Raw genomic sequence first — 19,692 nt, 5'->3', positions numbered from 1 at the left:
TGTATGTGACTTAGGGTGTAGTAAAATGTAGGAGGACAATACTTTTTATGCTGTTTTGACTTTATTTGGTAAAACTGGGTTTGCTACGAACTACTGAAAGGCTACGATTAAAACATTGTGTAAACATACATGCTGGTATGGATATTAGGGGTTCCATGGTATGGTAGTTTTTGCATTTCCTGGTCAAAAACAGGCGGAGACGCAAACCCAGCATCTAGTCTACTCTTAGTGCTGGTCCCTGTCTGAATGAATGGGCGGGTTGCATGAGGAAGGGACTCCACTGCAACATTTGTGTAAAATCAAACATGTGGATCCCCTTGGGAAATAAGGGATCCGCCAAAAGTTTCTTCTTGTACACAATAAAGATTAAATCTGGTTTGTGCTGCAAGAAAACACAGTCCTTGTATTCAGCTTCCCAAATCAACATTAGGAATTCTGCTTGAAACCCGGGTGTAGTTTTTGTTTAACCTTATTAATTACCAACATCGCACAGTTATGCTTCCTAACTTTTACTCTCACTAAGCCAATGACAAGGCCAAAATGTGCCAAAGTACCTCGTGTTGTCAGAGGAGAATGACCACACTGCCTTCAGCTGAGAGGAAGGCAACAGTAACTCAAATAACCACTCAATACAACCAAAGTATGAAGAAAAGCATCTCTTTAGATGCCCCACTGTCATCAGATCTTAACTCAGAGCACCTCTGGGATGTGATGGAACAGGAGAGTCACATGCAAACAGTCACTAAATGCCATCATGTCAGTATGGCATTTACCTAATTGAAGAACTAAGGCACTACTGAAGGCAAAAGGGGCTTTCAACCGGGTACTAGCAAGATGTACCTAAATAATGTAGCCAGTGAGTGAGTGAGTCACACACACACACACACACACACACACACACACACACACACACACACACACACACACACCTAGTGAAAACTATGGTGCCATGTTTTGGGAGAAGACTGTATCTCATAGTTACCAAAACACCAAACAACCCCCACTCCCAAAAAAATAAGTTCCAAAGTCTTCAAACAACATTTCTCAACATGATCCTTATCATCTACTGCAGCGGTCCCCAACCCCCGGGCCTCGGACCGGTACCGGTCCGTGAGTCGTTTGGTTCCGGGCCGCCAGAGCTGAGGCTCAGGTGTGAAATGTGTGGTTTTCAGGGTTTTTATTGGTTTTCAGCGTTATTTTGTTATCGTTTACTCGGTTTTCCTGGGTCTTTTCACGTGTGTTATGAATAAATTTTCTTTTTTTCGGTACCGGTACTAGTTTTATTTTGTTGTATTTTTCCGCGACACCTTAAAGGGACTCATCCAGGCTGGAGAAACTGATCAGGAGGGCTAGCTCTGTGGTCGGCATGAAGCTGGACACTCTGGTGACAGTGGCAGAGAAAAGGACATTAAAGAAACTGATGGACATTATGAACAATGCTGGGCATCCTCTGCACACGGCCATAAACAACCAGAAGAGTCTGTTCAGTGACAGGTTGCTTCTCCCAAAGACAAGAACTAACAGACTTAAAAACTCCTTTGTCCCACACGCCATCAGACTGTTTAACTCCTCTCTGGAGGGGAGAGGGAGGGGAAACAGGAGGACAAAGGAGGGGGGAACAACTAAGCTGTAGTGCCTCTTCACCTCACTGTACAATACCTTGTGCAATACTTTTTGTAAATAGTCAACAGTGCAATAGACTCAATACTTGAAATGTGCAATTCACTTGTATTTTTATTTTTTATTCCTATTTATTCTATTTATCCCCTTTGTATATTTTATTTATATTTGTCTCTGTATATATATATATATATATATATATATATATATATATATATATATATATATATATATATATATATATATATGTGTGTGTGTGTGTGTGTGTGTGTGTGTGTGTGTGTGTGTGTATGTATATATATATATATATATATATATATATATAAAAAACAGTTCTGTAACTGTAACTTCGGTCGTTGCTGTGCTTTTTTTGGAAGTCGAATTTCCCAGAGGAACCCACCCGAGGGATTAATAAAGTTCTATCTTATCTTATCTTATCTTAAAGGCCGGTCCATGAAAATATTGTCGGGCATAAACCGGGCATAAAAAAAGGTTGGGGACCGCTGATCTACTGTACATACATAATGCATAAAATCAGAGCACAAGTTAGACAAGTTAAAAAAAGGAAAAAAAAAAAACAAACAAGCAAAATGATTAATACATTGTGGTATGCTGCTGTTCGACTGTTAGCTAGCTGTAGCTGTAGCCTGCAATATTTGTCTGACAAAGCTGACACAGCCCTATGTAATTAATGATTGATTATAGCATGGTCACTCTAAATGGCTCGGTTAATGACTTTCGGATTCAATTACAAAGCAGCTCTTCAGCTTGACTCCACTGGCCACTTCTTCTTTTGGCCAGCAGCGTATTATGAGGTCTTGCTTTCTGAGACCACACTTTTCCCCCCTCACTCTCAAAGTGAAGTTTAATCAGCAAGGCCCATCTGGTCAGATGTAATGACATGATGGAGGGTTTCATAATGGTTCCCCACTTCATGATTCTAATTGTAGAGAGCATAATGACCTACAATGGTGAACCTCAGAGCCAAAGTGCTCTCCTAGTCAATAAGTGGGTATTTTTAATTTGCTAGAGCTAGAGAAGAAGAGTGGAGAGCTCCCCTTTATTGCATTACCTTACCACTGTGTCACATTTTCTTATCCAGACACTGGAGAGAGTTAGATTGTATGCTGGATTGTTTTGGCTGGAAAGATGCAGCAACATGTATTTGCAGAACACACCTGTGGTTTTATAACCCTGATGAAGCCACCTGAAACCTTCACACCTACCGCGCCTCCACCTCAGCTGGCTGGCTGCCTTCTGCAACCAAAACTAAAATAAAGAACTGCGACACTAGCAGTTTGACTGTGAAGCCAGGCCATTGTTAGAATCAAGAACAAGTAAGATTTGACACAAAGACTATGGTATAGAGCTTTACTCAGGTATACAAATCAAACAAGTTCTTGCACTGAATTATTTAAGCAAGCAGTGAATGGAGCACAATTTACAACATTTTAAAGCACAACATAATCTAAAAGAGTCGGGGTGCTGCGTAGAATGTAAGTTAGTGAGTTGAAGAATTATAGAAGGCAAGTAGTTAAGCATACAGTTTTAAGGATGCCATCATCTACAGGTTTTAATATCAATAAATGATTCAGAGAATAAAAAACAAACAAACAAAACTATATACAAAGAAGACGACCCATAAAACTATTATTTGCAGATACCATCTTTGGACAGGTAGTTGCTTTATAAACAGGCTCATTTCTAGAATATTGCACGGCCTCCGGTACATTTTGGCAAACAACTGTCAGCGAAAACATATCTGTATGTAAAATTACATATTAAACCTAAAAAAAAAAGCAAAAGGAAAAAAAACAAACATGAAATAGATTATGAAATACTGCTGTTACTCTATAAACTAAAACAATTGCCAGATAGAAACTGTATATGTAGATCTGAAGAGTTTCCTGATCGGCAGAAACTTAAAAAAATAAAATAAAACAAAACAAATAAAGGAAATAAAACATTTGTTTATGTGGGTTTGTGAGAAGACCCACATAAGGAATGAGGGTATCGATTAAGTTGGCTTAATTACCTTTTGCAATTCTTGGCTACTTTAGGGGTTAACGCAGAGAAGGGAACTACTTCAACTTAAACCGTGCAGTTTTTCATCTTAGCCCACGACTGATGGACAGCTCTACTTAAATTAATAATGAAGGGATTGCATCAGGAGATGAACATGAAGTTTTGGTTTGTTTACTCAAAAGAAAGAAAGATGCTAAAAAGTTCTCCATTACCTGAGGAAAACTGCAGAGGCTACATAAAAATATTGATGCACGTCTGAAAGGTTTTTGGAGGTTCCCTCCATAACCAGTGGACAATGTTGCATTTAATGCTCTTTCAGCTTAGCATTAGCTGGCTACATATCTTTAAAGATTAAAAGTTTACCCTGAGCTGATGCGCATCAGTTACGCTTCATGATGCATTTATTATTCAGTGGCTTGGGGTTTTGATTTCAGCTGGCGGCAGAGGCATGTCAAAAATACATGGTTTAGTGTGGACAGGAAAAGACAGGCAGAGACCCAGTTCACATCCTGAATACAAAACTGGTTTATGATATGAATGATCGTAGCCATTTAACTCATGGTTGGATTTTGTAACTGGCATATTTGCCCATATAAAATCCCTGAGGACAAAAACACTGTTTTCATCCACCAGCACCTGAAAACTATTCCAATCTGTCAAATGAGGCCATTACACACTTTTGATTTAACTAAAAAAGGGAAAGGTTATATGTGGTTTAACTGAAACATATGTCAAATAATCAGTCACATCTCTCAGCCTGAGGTGTCAGTTGACCAGTGAAGGAACAGGCCAGCTGCTAGAGACCATCACTGAACTGTCACCTCCACCATACATCCAAATACAAATCTAATGCCCACTGAAGAAATGGGTAGATCTATGTCAGACAGTGCCTCCTTGACAAGGGTGTGACTGTGTGCTACCCTTTTATTAAAAGCTGCACTTAAATAGAAGATAGATGTTCATTTTGCCTTTTTCCAGCTGCACAGAGTTATTAAAAACTGAGAATGTGCAGAAAAAAATATGTTTTTTCCCCTTTCCTTGGTAAAGTAGTATTTATTTATTGTCATTGTCAAGAACAATGAAATTGCGTTTGGGGCTTCCATACAACCCAAAAAAGAAGAAAATAATAAATACCCCTTAAAACCCAAGTGTACATATTTAACCCAGTGTGACTCCAATGCAATAAGACAATCCTTAGCAATAATGTTCGTAGAAATTCAGACAAAGACCTGAGAAACATGACAAAATACAACAATGCACCCATTCAATATTATTGTACTGTGAGATATGATATCAGATATGATAGTTATCTATTTAAGAAAGAGGGGGGGGGGGGCAGGAGGGGGAAGAGAATAAAGATATGATGCACCAATGCAGACCAGTTCATTGCTATTAAGAAGTTGGATATGGTTATTGTCCGTGAGAGGGGGGCAGAGAGTTCAGGAGCCTCACAGCCTGTGGATACAGGCTGTTGGCCAGTCTGGATGTTCTGGCCTGTATAGACCTGTACCTTCTCCCTGAGGGCAGCAGATGGAAAAGGTGGCGCGCAGGGTGATGTTGGTCCCGCAGGATACTGTGCACCCTCCTCAGACAGCGAGTGGGGAAGATATTACTGATCTCTGGCAGACTTGTTCCAATAATTCTGCCAGCTTCTTTCACCACCCGCTGGAGTGCTTGCTGATCGGCCTTGGTGCAGCTGGGGAACCACACTAGAAATCCATACGTCAGAACGCTGCTGATGGCACAGTTGTAGAAGTTCAACATCAGAGATCTGGGAATGTGTGCGCTCCGCAGTCTCCTCAGGTAGTAGAGGCGCTGTTGGGCCTTCCGTGCAACTGAGGTGATATGGTTGCCCCAGGACAGGTCCTCGGTCACAGTTACCCCCAAGAATTTAAAACTGCTCACCCTCTCCACCGCCTCACTGCCAATGAAGAGAGGCAGATGGTTGTTATGACCCCTCTTCCGGAAATCTACAATGATCTCCTTGGTCTTTTTGGTGTTTAAGACCAAGTTATTGTCGTGGCACCATGACTCTAGTTGTTGCACCTCTGTCCTATAGTTTGTCTCATCGTTGTTGGATATAAGTCCGAGCACTGTAGTGTCATCTGCAAACTTAACAATGAGATTGGACGCGCAGGAGGAAATACAGTCATGGGTGAAGAGAGTGTATAGCAGAGGGCTCAGAACACACCCCTGAGGGGCACCGGTGTTGACCACAAGGGTGGAAGAGGTGTTCTTACCCACTCTGACACTCTGTCTACGGTTAGTGAGGAAGTCCACAATCCAGTTGCACAGAGAGGAGTTAAGTCCCAGTTGGTGGAGTTTGGGACGGAGTTTGTATGGCCGGATGGTATTAAAAGCCGAGCTGTAGTCTACAAAGAGGAGCCGTGCATAGGTGTTCCTGTGTTCCAAGTGCTTCAGTAATGTGTGCAGCACTGTGGCGATCGCATCCTCGGTTGACCGGTTCTCCCTGTATGCAAACTGGTGCGAGTCCAGGGATGGTGGAAAAGCAGCTCTGATGTGTTTAATGACCAGTCTCTCCAGGCATTTGGCGGGAATGGGGGTGAGTGCCACAGGTCTGAAATCGTTCAGACATGTGACATTTGACTGTTTTGGGATGGGAACGATGGTTGCTGCTTTGAAACAGGATGGTACCAGTGAACAGGACAGCGAGGTGTTATATATAGAGGTGAAGACGTCCGCCAGGTCCGCAGCACAGTCTTTTAGCACCCGGCCCAGCACTCCATCTGGCCCGGCCGCCTTCCTGGTGTTAATGCTCCGGAACACACGCCTCAGCTCATGAGTGCTCAGGACTGGAGCAGGGTCGGTTGAGGGGAGAGGGGACAGGACAGGGTCGGTGTTCTCCCTATCAAAACGGGCATAAAAGAGATTTAGATCCTCAGCCAGAGTAGAATTGTCGGCTGAGGGTGATGGTGTTCTTCTTTTGTAGTCCGTGATAGCCCTGATGCCCTCCCAGACCTGCCTTGGGTTTGTGTTGTTCTCAAACCTGGCCTCGATACGCCTCCTGTGCTGCTGCTTGGCAGTCTTGATGCCTCTTCTCAGGTTGGCCCTGGCAGCACTGTATGCCTCCTAGTCCCCGGATTTGAAAGCGTTGTTCCTTGTTCTAATAAGTTGTTGAACTCCGTGTGTCATCCAGGGTGGATTATTAGGGAACACACGGAATCGTTTCCAAGTTGTTACATTGTCCACACAGAAACAGATGTAGTCCAAGCCATACTTAACTTTTATGATATCCTCATTGGAATCTGAAGATTACAAGTGCAAAAACATGAACTCTTTGTTTATCTTTTGAGGACTTTTTTGTCTATTGGGTTAATATTTCATTGATAAGCATGCCTCTACTGCTCATGGCGGTGGTGGCTGTGGAGAGCAAACAGTCTGCTCGCCTCTTGTATCCAGCTTGGCTCTCATTTTTTCGTCATTAACTCACATAAACATCCCATCTGTTCTCCTTTCACACTTCCTTTTGCCAGTACTCCTTGCTGCTCTAATCTGTGTATCAGCCAAGCATGTGGGGATTTTCTGTGTTTTTGGAAAGAATGAGAAAACCCCAAAAGTGTTTGTTAAAGTCTAACTCAAGGTGAAATCACTGTTAGACCCTACCGATTTGTTTCTTTGTCTTGCCATGTGCAGCCGTCTTTTAAAACCCCGCTACACACGTCACATGTGAAGTTTAATTTTCAAAGGGTTTAAAAAAATGCATGGAAAAGTTTTCTCTGATGGAAGTGCCAGGCATTTTCTCACCGGGATTTTCCCCATGCAAGTGTTTTGGACAACTCCTTGTGGGCTGCAAAATGTTTAAAGTGAAGGCACACAATCTTTGCAGTCCTCTTCTCTCTGCTGTTTACTAGCCTCCAGATATTGCTTTGCTGTTGCAGATACTTCTGTACCAGCTGGGAGGACCATCAGAATTTAATTAAAAGCTATCACAGAAAGATTTTGTCCTCGCCCAGAAACCGAGCTTTTGAAGTCTGTATTGGCTAAAAATCGTATTTACTTCTTTCCAGTGAACTTACTATAAAGAAATCCTTTTTCTGTTCTTTAGCAGTTGTTTTAGAACGGGCTTCAAAAGAAACATCAAGCTTGCTAAATGTCAATTAGCACTGTTATGGCAGACATTTTATTCCAAAAAGACATCGATTCCTGCATCTTAACTTTTCTACAAACCATTTTCATGAAATTTGACATAAGGTTAAAAAAAAAGCTGACGTGCCATTAGATCAGCTCACTGGCCAAAACTGATCCCCTTGGACTGTATATCGCATAGATTTTGATATACATCTTTAAAATGCTTGTCTCACAAGCCTTAAGAACAGCAACTTTTCAATTTGTAATAGTACAGTTGTGGCGGACCACTAGAGGGCTCCACTCACACCCGTGTTGAGGAAGTGTGTTGCTGTGTTTTGTGGCGCGATGTGTTCAGTTGATGTTGGAGAGGAATAAAGAAGGAGTGAGAACGGAGAGCTCTGTGTCGTCCATGCTTACCTCCACATTGGTGACCCATGACTCGAGCAAGCTACAGACCGAGGATAACACAGACTCCGCTATGGATGCATCAGCGGCCGCCGGTCCCCCGCCTCCTGCTGCAGCTACGTTGCAACTGACGGACTTTTAGCTCCACGATCCCCCGTCGTGGTTCGTGCACGTGGAGGCTCAGTTTGCCCGTCGCGCGATGACTCTCCTCTGGGACCCACCCGCCCAAGGGGAATACGCCGCCCTTAAAGAGCTGCTTCTTCGGCGCTATGCCCTCTCCAACGCTGAACGAGCCAAAAAGCTCCTCACCCTGTCAGACTTGAGTGGCAGTACTGCTCTCGAGCTCATGGAGAACATGTTGCCGTTGCTCATGCCGGATGACGGGGGAGTCCAGAGCGCATCGCTGCCTGCCGCCTTACGCTTTCACGGCCCAGGGTAACGGACCCGCCAGTGCACCGTAGCAGCCGCGACCGCTGGCAATACAGAAAGGCTGCTCTTCATAGAGGACTCGCGCTCTGGGAGACGTTTTCTCGTGGACTCCGGCTCCCAGAAGACCCACCTTCCCCCTACCACTGCCGACAGACTAGCAGGGAACTTTGGCCTGCCATTCGTTTTTGTTTACCTGGATGATATATTGGTGGCCAGCTGCTCAGCGAGCCAGCACGAGTCCCATCTGCGCCAGATTTTCCAGTGTTTGGCAGCGCACGGCCTGATCATCAACGCTTCCAAGTGCCAGTTTGGGTTGCCTGTTCTGGATTTCCTCGGGCACCGCATTTCCGCTGAAGGTGTGGTTCCGTTGCCCGACAGAGTCCAGGCCGTTTCGACTTTTCCGCGTCCCATGTCGGTTGAAGTGTTGCAGGAGTTCTTGGGGATGATCAATTTTTACAACCGCTTTCTCCCCAGAGCTGCCCACCTGCTACAGCCGCTCTATGCTGCCTTAAAAGGTAAAACAGCCAAAGATCCTGTTGACTGGCTGCCGGAATGCGTCCAGGTGTTTTCCGCAGCCAAGTCTGCGCTGGCTGATGCCGCCCTGCTGGCCCACCCGTTTCCGTCAGCGGCGATCGCGTTGACCACCGACGCGTCCGACGTGGCAGTGGGTGCTGTGCTGGAACAGTGGGTTTCAGGTCTCTGGCAACCGCTCGCCTTCTTCAGTCGTACGCTCCGGGATGCCGAACGCAAGTACAGTGTTTTCGACAGGGAGTTGCTGGCCCTGCACCTCGCGACACGACATTTTCGTTTTTTCCTTGAGGGTTGCAACTTTACTGCGTACGTTGACCACAAACCTTTGAAGTTTGCCATGTCCAAGGTCTCTGACCCATGGAGCGCACGCCAGCAGCGCCAGTTGGCGGCTATTTCAGAATTTACCACAGACATTCAGCATGTGGCTGGTAAGTCCAATCACATGTTGGTTTCTCCGATGTATGTCAGCGTCGACTACGCTGCCATGGCCGCTGGGCAACGTGCTGACCCGGACGTCCTTGCCCTTCAGTCAACGAAAACTGACCTTATGCTGGAGGACACCCCTGTGTGGGACGGCGGTCCGCACCTGCTTTGCGATGTTTCCACCGGCCGCCCCCGCCCGGTGGTTCCCCTTTCATGGCATCGTTATGTTTTTGACTCGGTGCATGCCCTCTCTCATCCCGGCGTCCGGGCCTCGGTCAAGCTGGTCAGGGCCAGGTTTGTTTGGCCGGGCCTTCTCAAAACGGTGAAAGACTGGGCTTGTATCCCATGCCAACGCTCGAAAATCCACAGGCATACGCAGGCACCCCTCGAACCTTTCCGCGTCCCCGGTAGGCGTTTCGATTACGTTCATGTGGACCTGGTTGGTCCCTTGCCGCAGTCACAGGGTTTCACGCACCTTTTGACTGTGGTGGACTGCACGACCAGGTGGCCGGAGGCGGTACCCCTGGCATCCACGACAGCGGTGACAGTGGCCAGAGTATTTTTGTCAACGTGGGTTTCGCGTTTCGGTCCCCATGCTGACATTACCTCCATCCACCATATGACGGGCCATACAGGGTTCTTAAACAGGGCAAAAAACATTTCATTTTGGACTTTGGTGGTCGGCAGGAGGTTGTCTCTGTTGACAGACTTAAGCCTGCACATGTTATGCAAGATGATCAAGTGGTCCCGGCCCAGGCCACTTGCCGCAGCCACCCACCTGCCACCGGGCTGATGGGTTCTGTTTTTTCCCCCAGGAGCGTCCCACAATCAACGGAGCCCGAGTTATCTGCAGCTTTTTCTGACCGCCAGTGCCAGCCTCGCTCCCGAGCTGGGTCTTCCTCTGTCAGTTCCCCACCCCCCTGGTTCAGCCGTTCCAGCTGTTTGCTTAAACCCCGGGTCCTGGACTAGTTCTGCTGGGTGTTCGGGGGGGGGCATGTGTGGTGGATCACTAGAGGGCTCCACTCACACCCGTGTTGAGGAAGTGTGTTGCTGTGTTTTGTGGCGTGATGTGTTCAGTTGATGTTGGAGAGGAATAAAGGAGTAGTGAGAACTGAGAGCTCTGTGTCGTCCATGCTTACCTCCACACAGTAACCCTTTTCCAGTCACTTCCCCCATCACAAATATTTGAAGGACAATCCTAAGCTGGTCAATATCTTCCAGTAGATGTATTCAGCTAAAGCACATTCCAGTTTAAGGTAGAAGTCAGAATTTCCAACTGGAACGCCCCCTCAAGTCGGATTTCCAAATCTGAAATTCGGAGCTGCCTGGCCAACCCCAGATTAACAATCCAAGATGGCGGCAGTGAACATAAACCTTGCTAAGGAGCAAAACAAATCCTGTTTTTTCTCGATTTTCCAACTTCACTACTGGAACATGCTCAACTCTACAGTGACATCACTCCTAGTTCAGACTTATTCTGTTATTATAACTGCAGTAACACTAGAAGTATCTCAGTGGTGTACACATCATTTCAATACAATGTTTTAATTAGGCCAGTTAGTCACTGAGACACAAATCTTTTTTTAAAGCGTTCAAAATTTTAAGTTAGATTTTCCTTGCAAATGCAGTGACACTGCATTAAAACTACTCCTCAATTTATAAACTAAATATGAGAAACCGAACGTGCCAGCAATGCAGTGAAGAATCTAAAAAGTAAAAATAACTTCTTTTATGTCTCTAACTGGGTTGCAGAATTTTTGATCATGTTTATCTCCAAATATGTCACTCATATAACGTTTAATGTTTATGGCTGACCTATTTTCTCAAGTTGAGGTTTGGGGTCATGTTAAGTCTTTATCTACTCCAATTAATGCATTACAGTTAAGAGGGAAAGATCCCATGCCTCCTCTTGAACTACCATGCTCTCACGTATGCCTGCCTGTGCGTGCACACACACTCACTCACTCACACTCTAATCAGGCTCGCAAGTGCCCAGCTCCATCTGAGAAGACTTACTCTCTGATATTTTTTAAGCTCTGACTCATGATCTCTAGCTGACTGCAGGCAAGGACAGCAGAGATCCTTGGTGTGCAATCCTCTGCCCTTCACTTCATGCAATCCACTACTCTTCTCTTGCAATTTCCCAGTACACATGTCAGATGACCAGAGGTCAGGGACATATTTGCACAATTTCCTCTGATGTGATGTTCACATGGTGAAGACTTCATGTGTGATAGTTTGGCTATTTTTTTTATTACAGTATCAACAACCAACTCGTTTTTCACTGAACACCCCAAAGAGAAAAATTCAAGTTCTACCATGTGGAAAGTCCCATTCAGACAACACATCAAATGGTGTTAGTCAGAGGTGACGGTGGCAGAAGTTCTCTGTTGTAATGTGGACCTCTTTTGCTAATTTGCAGCTAATTATTATTTTTTTAATTCTTGGATTTGGCTAGAGTAGCTTCGCATAACTCAGTTTTTTTTTAAACCTCATGCTGAGCCATGTTGCAGCCTCTCAATTCATCTGCTGTCTGAAACAAGCCATTTTGGCTCCTTTGCTTTCAAGGCCAGCCTCTCTTTGACCTAACTTACTTCTGATAGGATGCCGCTTATAAACAGGAAGTTTGAACAGCAGTTGGGTGTGGCTTCCATACTCGCAGCAGACCTGTGTGCCTGGAGTACCTTATTAGAGACAATCACTCTTATGAAAATCATATAGAGTCATTAATAGAGAAAAACAAAAAGTGAAGCCTGAGCTTTAGGCTCACGTGGATTGCTTCAATTTTATCTGACACTTGGCCGTGTTTAAGTGAATATTATCAACTTTAAGACTATAACAGAAAAAAATGAAAACATAATTGGTCCACTTTCATAGCTCCCCATTATAATGTGCGTTCTAAAAAAAAAAAAAAAAAAGAGGCAGTATGACTAAAACAAAAACTCATGACTAAGCCAAAGCTAATTTCTTTAGCTGTTTTCACATTTTCTGATCCAGCTTTACTTTATTTAAACAGTTATTTTAAATCAAGTTCAGGAAACCCTGTTCTGCAAATGCACACAATATTTTTCACAGCTAATATTTTAAAAGGTGTTGGCAATAAGGTGTTAGCAAGAACATTTACAGTGGCACTGTTCTGTTAAAGTGTCCAGTAAACTGTAACGGTGAGCAAGCACGAACCATAGCAAGGGAAACAGCTAATATAATCCAGCCAGCTGGTGTTTCTCTTGCAGTAGTGCGATAAAATGCAAAAGAAAATATCCAAAAGCCAAAAGTTTAGAAGTTATGTATAAGTTAGTTGTTTAAGTGCTGCGGACTTAAAATACGACTTGCAGCAAAGCACCATGCTTATCTTTATGTTTGTCATGTTTCAGTTCTGTGAGTGCAAGTTTTAAAGATGCTTAAATTAACATAAATCAACAACTTTGCAATTAAAACTTAGCATTTTTAAGTTTCCTCTAGCAGGGTCAGAAATTGTTGGGATACCACACAAAGAAAGGAAGTGGATGGCAGAAAAGCTTCAGGAAAAGAGAACGTGTCAGGTTTTGTTCCAGGTTGTCATTCAAGTTAAAGAGACACAACATCGCCTCTTTCTACATACACACGTCAACACATAACCATCTCCCAACCCTCAGAGTATGATAAGAACTTGGTTATTACACCCTTCGTTCCCGTTTCGCATTTCCTCTTGTTGACAAACACCCAGTCCAAAACATATGTCCATCCTGCTTGATGAGCACTATTTCACATGACATTTTTCCCCCAAATCTCTTACAGCACTTCCCACCTAACATACACCTCCCCCTCTTTCTCCATCTCGTTTCTCCTATCTGAACCATTTCTCTCCATCTACCAGCCTCATTCTCCACTTTGCTAATCTTCACACCACCTCCAGCTAAATGAATCACTCTTTCAATTTCTTGTTCCCATTTCTCCCCATCCCAGGTTGCTCCATTCCCATTTTCATCTTCCATCATTCCCCCAACATGTCCATTGACTCCATCTGATTCTGCCTGTCTTTTACACCTTAATCCCTTCCTTTTCCTTCATGCCTCCCTCCCACTCCCTCCCTACGTGGCTAGCAGAATGACTGGTAGGAGAGCATATAATTTGTCAGAGGAGGTGCTGTCAGTTGACTGCTCTCCAGGCTAAGAGCTGCTCTCCTCGCCCCTGGGTTCACGGAGTCACTGCTCTGTTCCGCTCTGGGATTATGCAGATCTTAATTCCCTTCCGCTCACACCTGAGGGTGGCAGGGCATGAAATAAGAAAAGTGTTCACTGCAAATAAAACTTTTTGCCACCAAGAGGAGGGAGAGAGGTTGAGGGAGGACGAGAGGAAGGTGACATGGAAAGAAGAAGACAGAGGAGCTTGGTTATTGTTAGATGGACTGAGTGAAAGAATGATGGTTGGAAATAAAATGTGTTCTAGAACCCACAATGAATGATATTTCCTGCAGTAGTGAATAAACTAAGCACAGAAACAATATACTCCACTCCCAGCTCCCATTTTCAAACATGCATCCAAATGTTCAGTATGCAGCAGCTTTATTAGTTTTTATAACCCCAGCAAGCTTTGTAATCACTGGCTCCCGTTAAACTGTTCAGCACAACGACCACGATTATCCTACACTGGAGTATTAATGTAGCGATTTAAACGACCCACAAAAGCCATCACTCAACCTTTCAATGCAACCGGGAATTCCACAGGTAGTCTGACACCTCTGGGCAAACAGGGTTTAGTGACTCCGTGGTTACTTCATAGTTAGCGGCATCTTTTTGTTCTGTGCGTAAACAGCAGGTCTAGTTTTTTTAATTAATTAATTAATTAATTGGTTTCTTGCTGGTATGTACCAGTCTTCCATTCCCCCTTCCAACCAGCATTTAAAACGTTTAGATGTTAATTTCTAATAAAGTCTTTTAAATAAGTAAACAAATGACAGATGTCTTACAGCCAGTAGCGTCGATTAAAATGGTTTAAAAAAAAAAAAAGTTTATGCGAAGCAGTTGATGAGAGAGAAAATAACTCGCACAAACACTGAGAGAATAGCAGATTGCTCCCTCACCTGATAAAGACTCCTTGGAAAAAGCAGAAAGACAAGACATACAGTATCCGAATGACCTGTGGGAGCATCCTCTGGCTCGAAATCTCGCCCCACTCCCGATGAATAACTTGCAAGGTTAATTGTTGGAATCAGCAAATCCACTGAAGAATCGTGAGACCGGTGTGGAGGAAAAAGGCATCGTCTCTCTCAGTGATCCAGGCTGGTCTTTGGGTAAACTTCTCCCCCCTCCCACCAAGTCCAAGGGGGGGTGAACACATGCAAACAGCGGGCGCTGTGCTTCAGGCGGCTGGACGACACTGGTCAGACTGTCAGTGCGCTGGTGCATGTGTTCAAGGGGAGTGTCGGTTTACGCGTGGGTCTCTTTTTTCCTCTCTCCTTTTCCTTGACAATGTGGTTTCGTCTCCTTTTCACTGTATTTCCCTCCCTCGCTCCAAAACATTTGAAAGGAGTGAAGATTTAAAGGAACAGTAGCTTTTGTTTTGACGGCTGCCTCTGGTGTAATTATCCTTAATTAGAATGAAGGGAGTGAGGCCTCCGATGATGACCTAATTAGACGCTAGCTGATGACCAGTTTGGACTAAAACACTCAAAAACGTGTAAGTAAAATGTGAAAGTTCGTTTTTAAATTGTTATTATTTAAGATTTCTAGCGCAATAAAATAGCTTTCTTCAAGTATTATCCACAGCGCCACAAGCTGTTTTATGCCATTCACCATTTTGTTTTCCTGCAAGTATCAGCAGGTAATTTCCAGCAACAGTCCCCTGATAGCAATCACCTTTGACCATCACAGCCAGCAGCTTTCTATGCACAAATCTAATTAGGTGCCGTGGTTTAATTACACTTACAACATCTAGTTATCATTGGTAAACTATTGCTGTCAAGGGAGCGTGACCTGTAAATCCTTAGCCGACCAATCAGCATGCAGAATGTTAGCACTTCTGGACAAAGCTGGTTTCTAATCACTAATTTAGAAGAAAAAAAAACCCAACTAAATTACATAAGTCTTATTTATTTCAGTTCAAACAAAAAAAAATCTGGGCTGTTATTTTAAAAAAGGATTATTATTATTATTATTATTATTATTATTATTATTATTATTATTATTATTATTATTATTATTATACCCAGGAGATGCATACCCACAGATAAACCTGCTAATTACTACTAGCAGACTAAAATGTCACTCACATGAAATGGATCAAAAAGCTTCTTTAAGGGTTTGTACCACATGGACAAATGAAAAGGTAAATTTGAAAGAAGAAAAAGAACAAAACAGCCATTTATAGTTGTTGCTTTTTGAGTAAATGATTCTTTGAAAACAAAGCCACATTTTGTACAAAGCTGTGGAATGGGCATTTTAACATGGGGGTCTACAGGTAGTGACTCGCTTTTGGACCCATTCATAAAGTAGCCATTGGAGGAGCGGCAGTTTTTGGCACTTCAGTATTAGCTTCATTTTTAAGCCCTGGAAGCTGCAGTATGGGCAAAGCAAATGTTGTTCACCAGTTTTTTTTTTTAAGGAGCTTCATTGAACCAAAATACAATATTGTTATCAACCAAATGACCGAGGTAAACCTGCCACCACCTTTGCGCCCTTTAATCCTGGCAATATTGTAACAAGAGTGATTTTCCACATGGAAACATCACCAAAGTGGAGCTTTTGCAGGGATGTTGCTGTGGTTAGCAAGTGCCCTATCTTCTTTGGAAAAAAGATCAATATATTTGTGGCTTGAACTAGATGGAACCCTGTCTACTACGGTAGACAGTGTTACTGCATCAGGTCATTGAATGCATCCCCATGTACTGGCAAAAGAAAGAAAGCAGAGCCAGTCTCAGTGTCCATTAGCTCCTCTGAATATTAGAAATTACAGGGCAGCAGCACAGTTGTCTGTTTTATTGTCAGTCATCTTTCCTGGTTTATTCCACTCAGCAGCTCTAATATGTTCTAAGCAGGCAGAACCATTACTTGTCTTTATATGTGAAAATACAGCAGATTAACCTTCGCCATATTCAATTACTTGGTCCCATTTCAATGAACAACTGTATTAAAGATGCGTTAGGTTTCTCTTTCTTAAAAAGGAGTGAAAAATCACAAGCCTCTTTAGCTTCACATTCCAGTGGGCTTATGAATTTACATCGGCTCATTCAAATTCTGTTTTTGAGTTTGGCTTTGGTCTTTTCTATGAGCGAGCGGGTCACACATTCAGAACTTTAAAAGAAGTCAAAAGATATAACAGGTAAGCCCACGTAAAGTCTGAGAAAAATTAAAACAAGAAAACAAAGGGATTATCCAGAAGGTGGTCTAAAAGGAAAGCGGCGATTAAACCCTGCTGCAGACGCTGAAACACACAGCTGTAGAAACAACAGCCAAGGCGTCATTCTTGTAACAGTGCTTTCACCTACCTGAAGCGTGCATTTGTATTTAGTACATTATTATGTAAAGGCTCTGTAGATGAGACTTTACCATCAACATCTGATAAGTTTAACATTTTTCTGGCCCAGTTGGACCCTAGCAGACTTATGGGTATGTAACACATTGCAGAGACAAGGAATTACACAGGAAGGACTCGGAAAATGACATATAAACTAATAAAATAACATGGGTCACACCATCTATCAAAACAAGTGGAGCTGACTGGAAAAGAGGCACAAGAGGAAAGAATTCAGGAAGAGCGTGTGGGCACAAAAACAAAGGAAGGGAAAGAAGGCTGAAGTTAAAGAGGTCAGAGATGTGAAGGCAGAAGTTGCTTTGGATATTTAGTGTCTTTGTACAAGACACTGGCTGATATGGTAACATCTAAAAGTTGTTTAATAGAAGCTCTTTTGGCCTTTCCAGCAAAGAGGGAAAGGGTGGCTGTATTAAAAAAAAAAAGTCTAGTAAAACAACATAAAAGAGACAGATCAGAGAATAGTAGTTAAAGTGGGGGGTTCTTGGGAAATTAGGAAAAATGATAAAGTTTAAAGAGGAAGGTAGATTTGTTGTCAAGTTTAAAGATAAAAGTGACAAGGCCTTAAACCTCCCTCTAGCTGAAAGATCAAAGGGGAAATGTAGTGAATGTGGAAATGATGCTAAATGCTAACATTCCTGTCTTCTGCAAATCCAGAGCCCAGGGGTTGAAGTAAAAGTTAACATCTACTGTGTTTAGTAGATGATATACATTAGCTGTAACAGAACAGAAGCTGTTACTGTGAAGAATTTAAATTCTCAAAAATTGAGGCAGCCATTCAGGAACTGAGACACTATAATTTTAACTAAGCATAAATACACGCAGGATGAAGCAAGAGCTGTGGAAATGCAAAAACCGCGACCAGAAGGAAAAATGCCCCAACCAGATTCTTTGAGTAAAGTTACAGGACACAATTAGCCCTTCATTTACGGGAGAACTGTTTCCTCCTGAATTCAGAGAGAACTGAGGTTATCATATTTGACCCCAAAAATCTCAGAAACATGGTGTTTAATCTGATGCTTAGCTTGGATGGCTTTACCTTGGCTTCCAGCGAGATTCCTGTGAGGAATCTTGGAGACCTTTTTGAACAGGATATTTCCTTCGGTGTAGACATTAAACAAATATTTAAGACCACTGAAATGCTAGTTAATGCATTTATTACTTCTAGGCTGGACTATAGCAGTTCCTTAATATCAAGCTGTTCTAAAAGTTCCACAAAAAACCCCAGGTAACTCCAAACACTGCTGTGAAAGTATTGACAGGGGCTAGAAAGGGAGGTTTTATTTCCTTTCTACATCCCTGCTTCTCTTCATTGACTCTGTCAAATCTCCAACTGAAAATCCTCCTCCTCACATACAAATACTTGAGTAATCAGGCCCCATCATATCTTAAAGACCCCGTGGTACCACATTATCCAAACAGAGTTCTTTGCTCACAGACTGCAGGCTTGCTAAAGTAGAATGGGAGGCAGAGACTTCAGCCATCATGCCCCTCTCCTGTGGAACCAGCTTTCATTTTGGGTTTAGGAGACAAACAGCCTTTCTAGTGTTAAGATTAAACTCAAAACTTTTCTTTTCGATAAAGCTTATAGTTAGATCTGGATCGGGGTGAGCCTGAACCATCACCTAAAAAGGCTGCAAGGGGGACTTCCTATGGTGTACTTAGGGTGAGTGGAGAAGAAATGCTATTTCACTCTTCAGGTGTTTATATACCACTACTACATGTCATTCGACTTTGTCTTCTCTCTCTCTTAGCTTTTTTTGTCCTTGTCCCCCTCTGATGTTGCTTTTCTTTAACCTCTTTCCCCTAATGCCAGACTTCAGCCTGTTCCTGAGCTTTGTTCAGCTGAAGATTTCTTCCTGTTAAAACTGAGTTTTTCCTTTCCACCACTGCTAAACACTTGCTCACAAGGGATCGTGTGATTGTTGGCCATTTTCTATTTAATATAGTAGGGTCCTTAAATTAAATAGATGTGCTATTGGCACTAGAGGCCAAACCACAAGATCACACATCAGTTGTGGTAGATGATGCAAGAGGCAGTTTTAGAAAATAAACACTGGCCCAGAGAAGCTGCAATATTGCATTACATGAAGTATGAGAGAGAAGCAAGAGACAGGAGTATAAATCATGATTATAGAATTTGATTAACATTTTTAAACTGAATGCAATGAGTTTGAAAACAGGCAGCAATTTAACCCTTTGAAGCCACGTTTAACATATTAGATAAATGAGTTTTTGTGGGTTTGTGAGACATTTAAGGAATAAATTACAATAAAGCCCTATGTTTCAAATATGATACAACTTTAAACTCATATATGCAAATATATGAGTTAATATTTAATGTTAATATTTAATGTATTTGTGTGCGTGGGGGGGGGGGGGATGTTGTAAGAGATTTCACAAAACACAAAAAGTTGTACTTTTGGTAATTATTTAGTGGTTCAGGCTTTAAAGCGACAATTAAGAGGTGTATTTAAGGATTAGCCAGGTATTTTGCCTTCAAGCAAACCTAATTAAGCCACATTTAGACACTGTGATTCATGTAAATGAACTTATCACATGTGAGATGGGCTATAAAATTACAATTCTTGGGAGTGCACGTGGATGGTAAATGGACCATCCACGTGCAGATCCGCTTTGTATTGCGAGCCTCATTAACCT

The 19,692-nt window shown here is 42.9% G+C and overlaps 1 protein-coding gene across 1 annotated transcript in view; it reads right to left on the bottom strand.

Annotated features, from left to right (window-relative positions):
• glra4a (glycine receptor, alpha 4a) overlaps positions 1-14,979 on the bottom strand; it is a 49,276-nt gene extending 34,297 nt beyond the window's left edge. The window contains exon 1 of the mRNA XM_085433576.1: positions 14,585-14,979. Within this exon, the coding sequence (XP_085289702.1) occupies positions 14,585-14,652 (68 nt within the window). The 5' untranslated portion in view covers positions 14,653-14,979. The remainder of the gene's footprint in view (positions 1-14,584) is intronic.
• Between the last annotated feature and the right edge of the window lie 4,713 nt (positions 14,980-19,692).

This window comes from Copadichromis virginalis, linkage group LG2 (assembly GCF_057382275.1).
Source record: "Copadichromis virginalis isolate Kocher_CV1m ecotype Utaka linkage group LG2, C_Virginalis_male_GT1.1, whole genome shotgun sequence".
NCBI classification, from domain to species: domain Eukaryota; kingdom Metazoa; phylum Chordata; class Actinopteri; order Cichliformes; family Cichlidae; genus Copadichromis; species Copadichromis virginalis.
The sequence above is the reverse complement of the archived record's forward strand: the minus strand, read 5'-3'. Positions and strand labels throughout refer to the sequence as shown.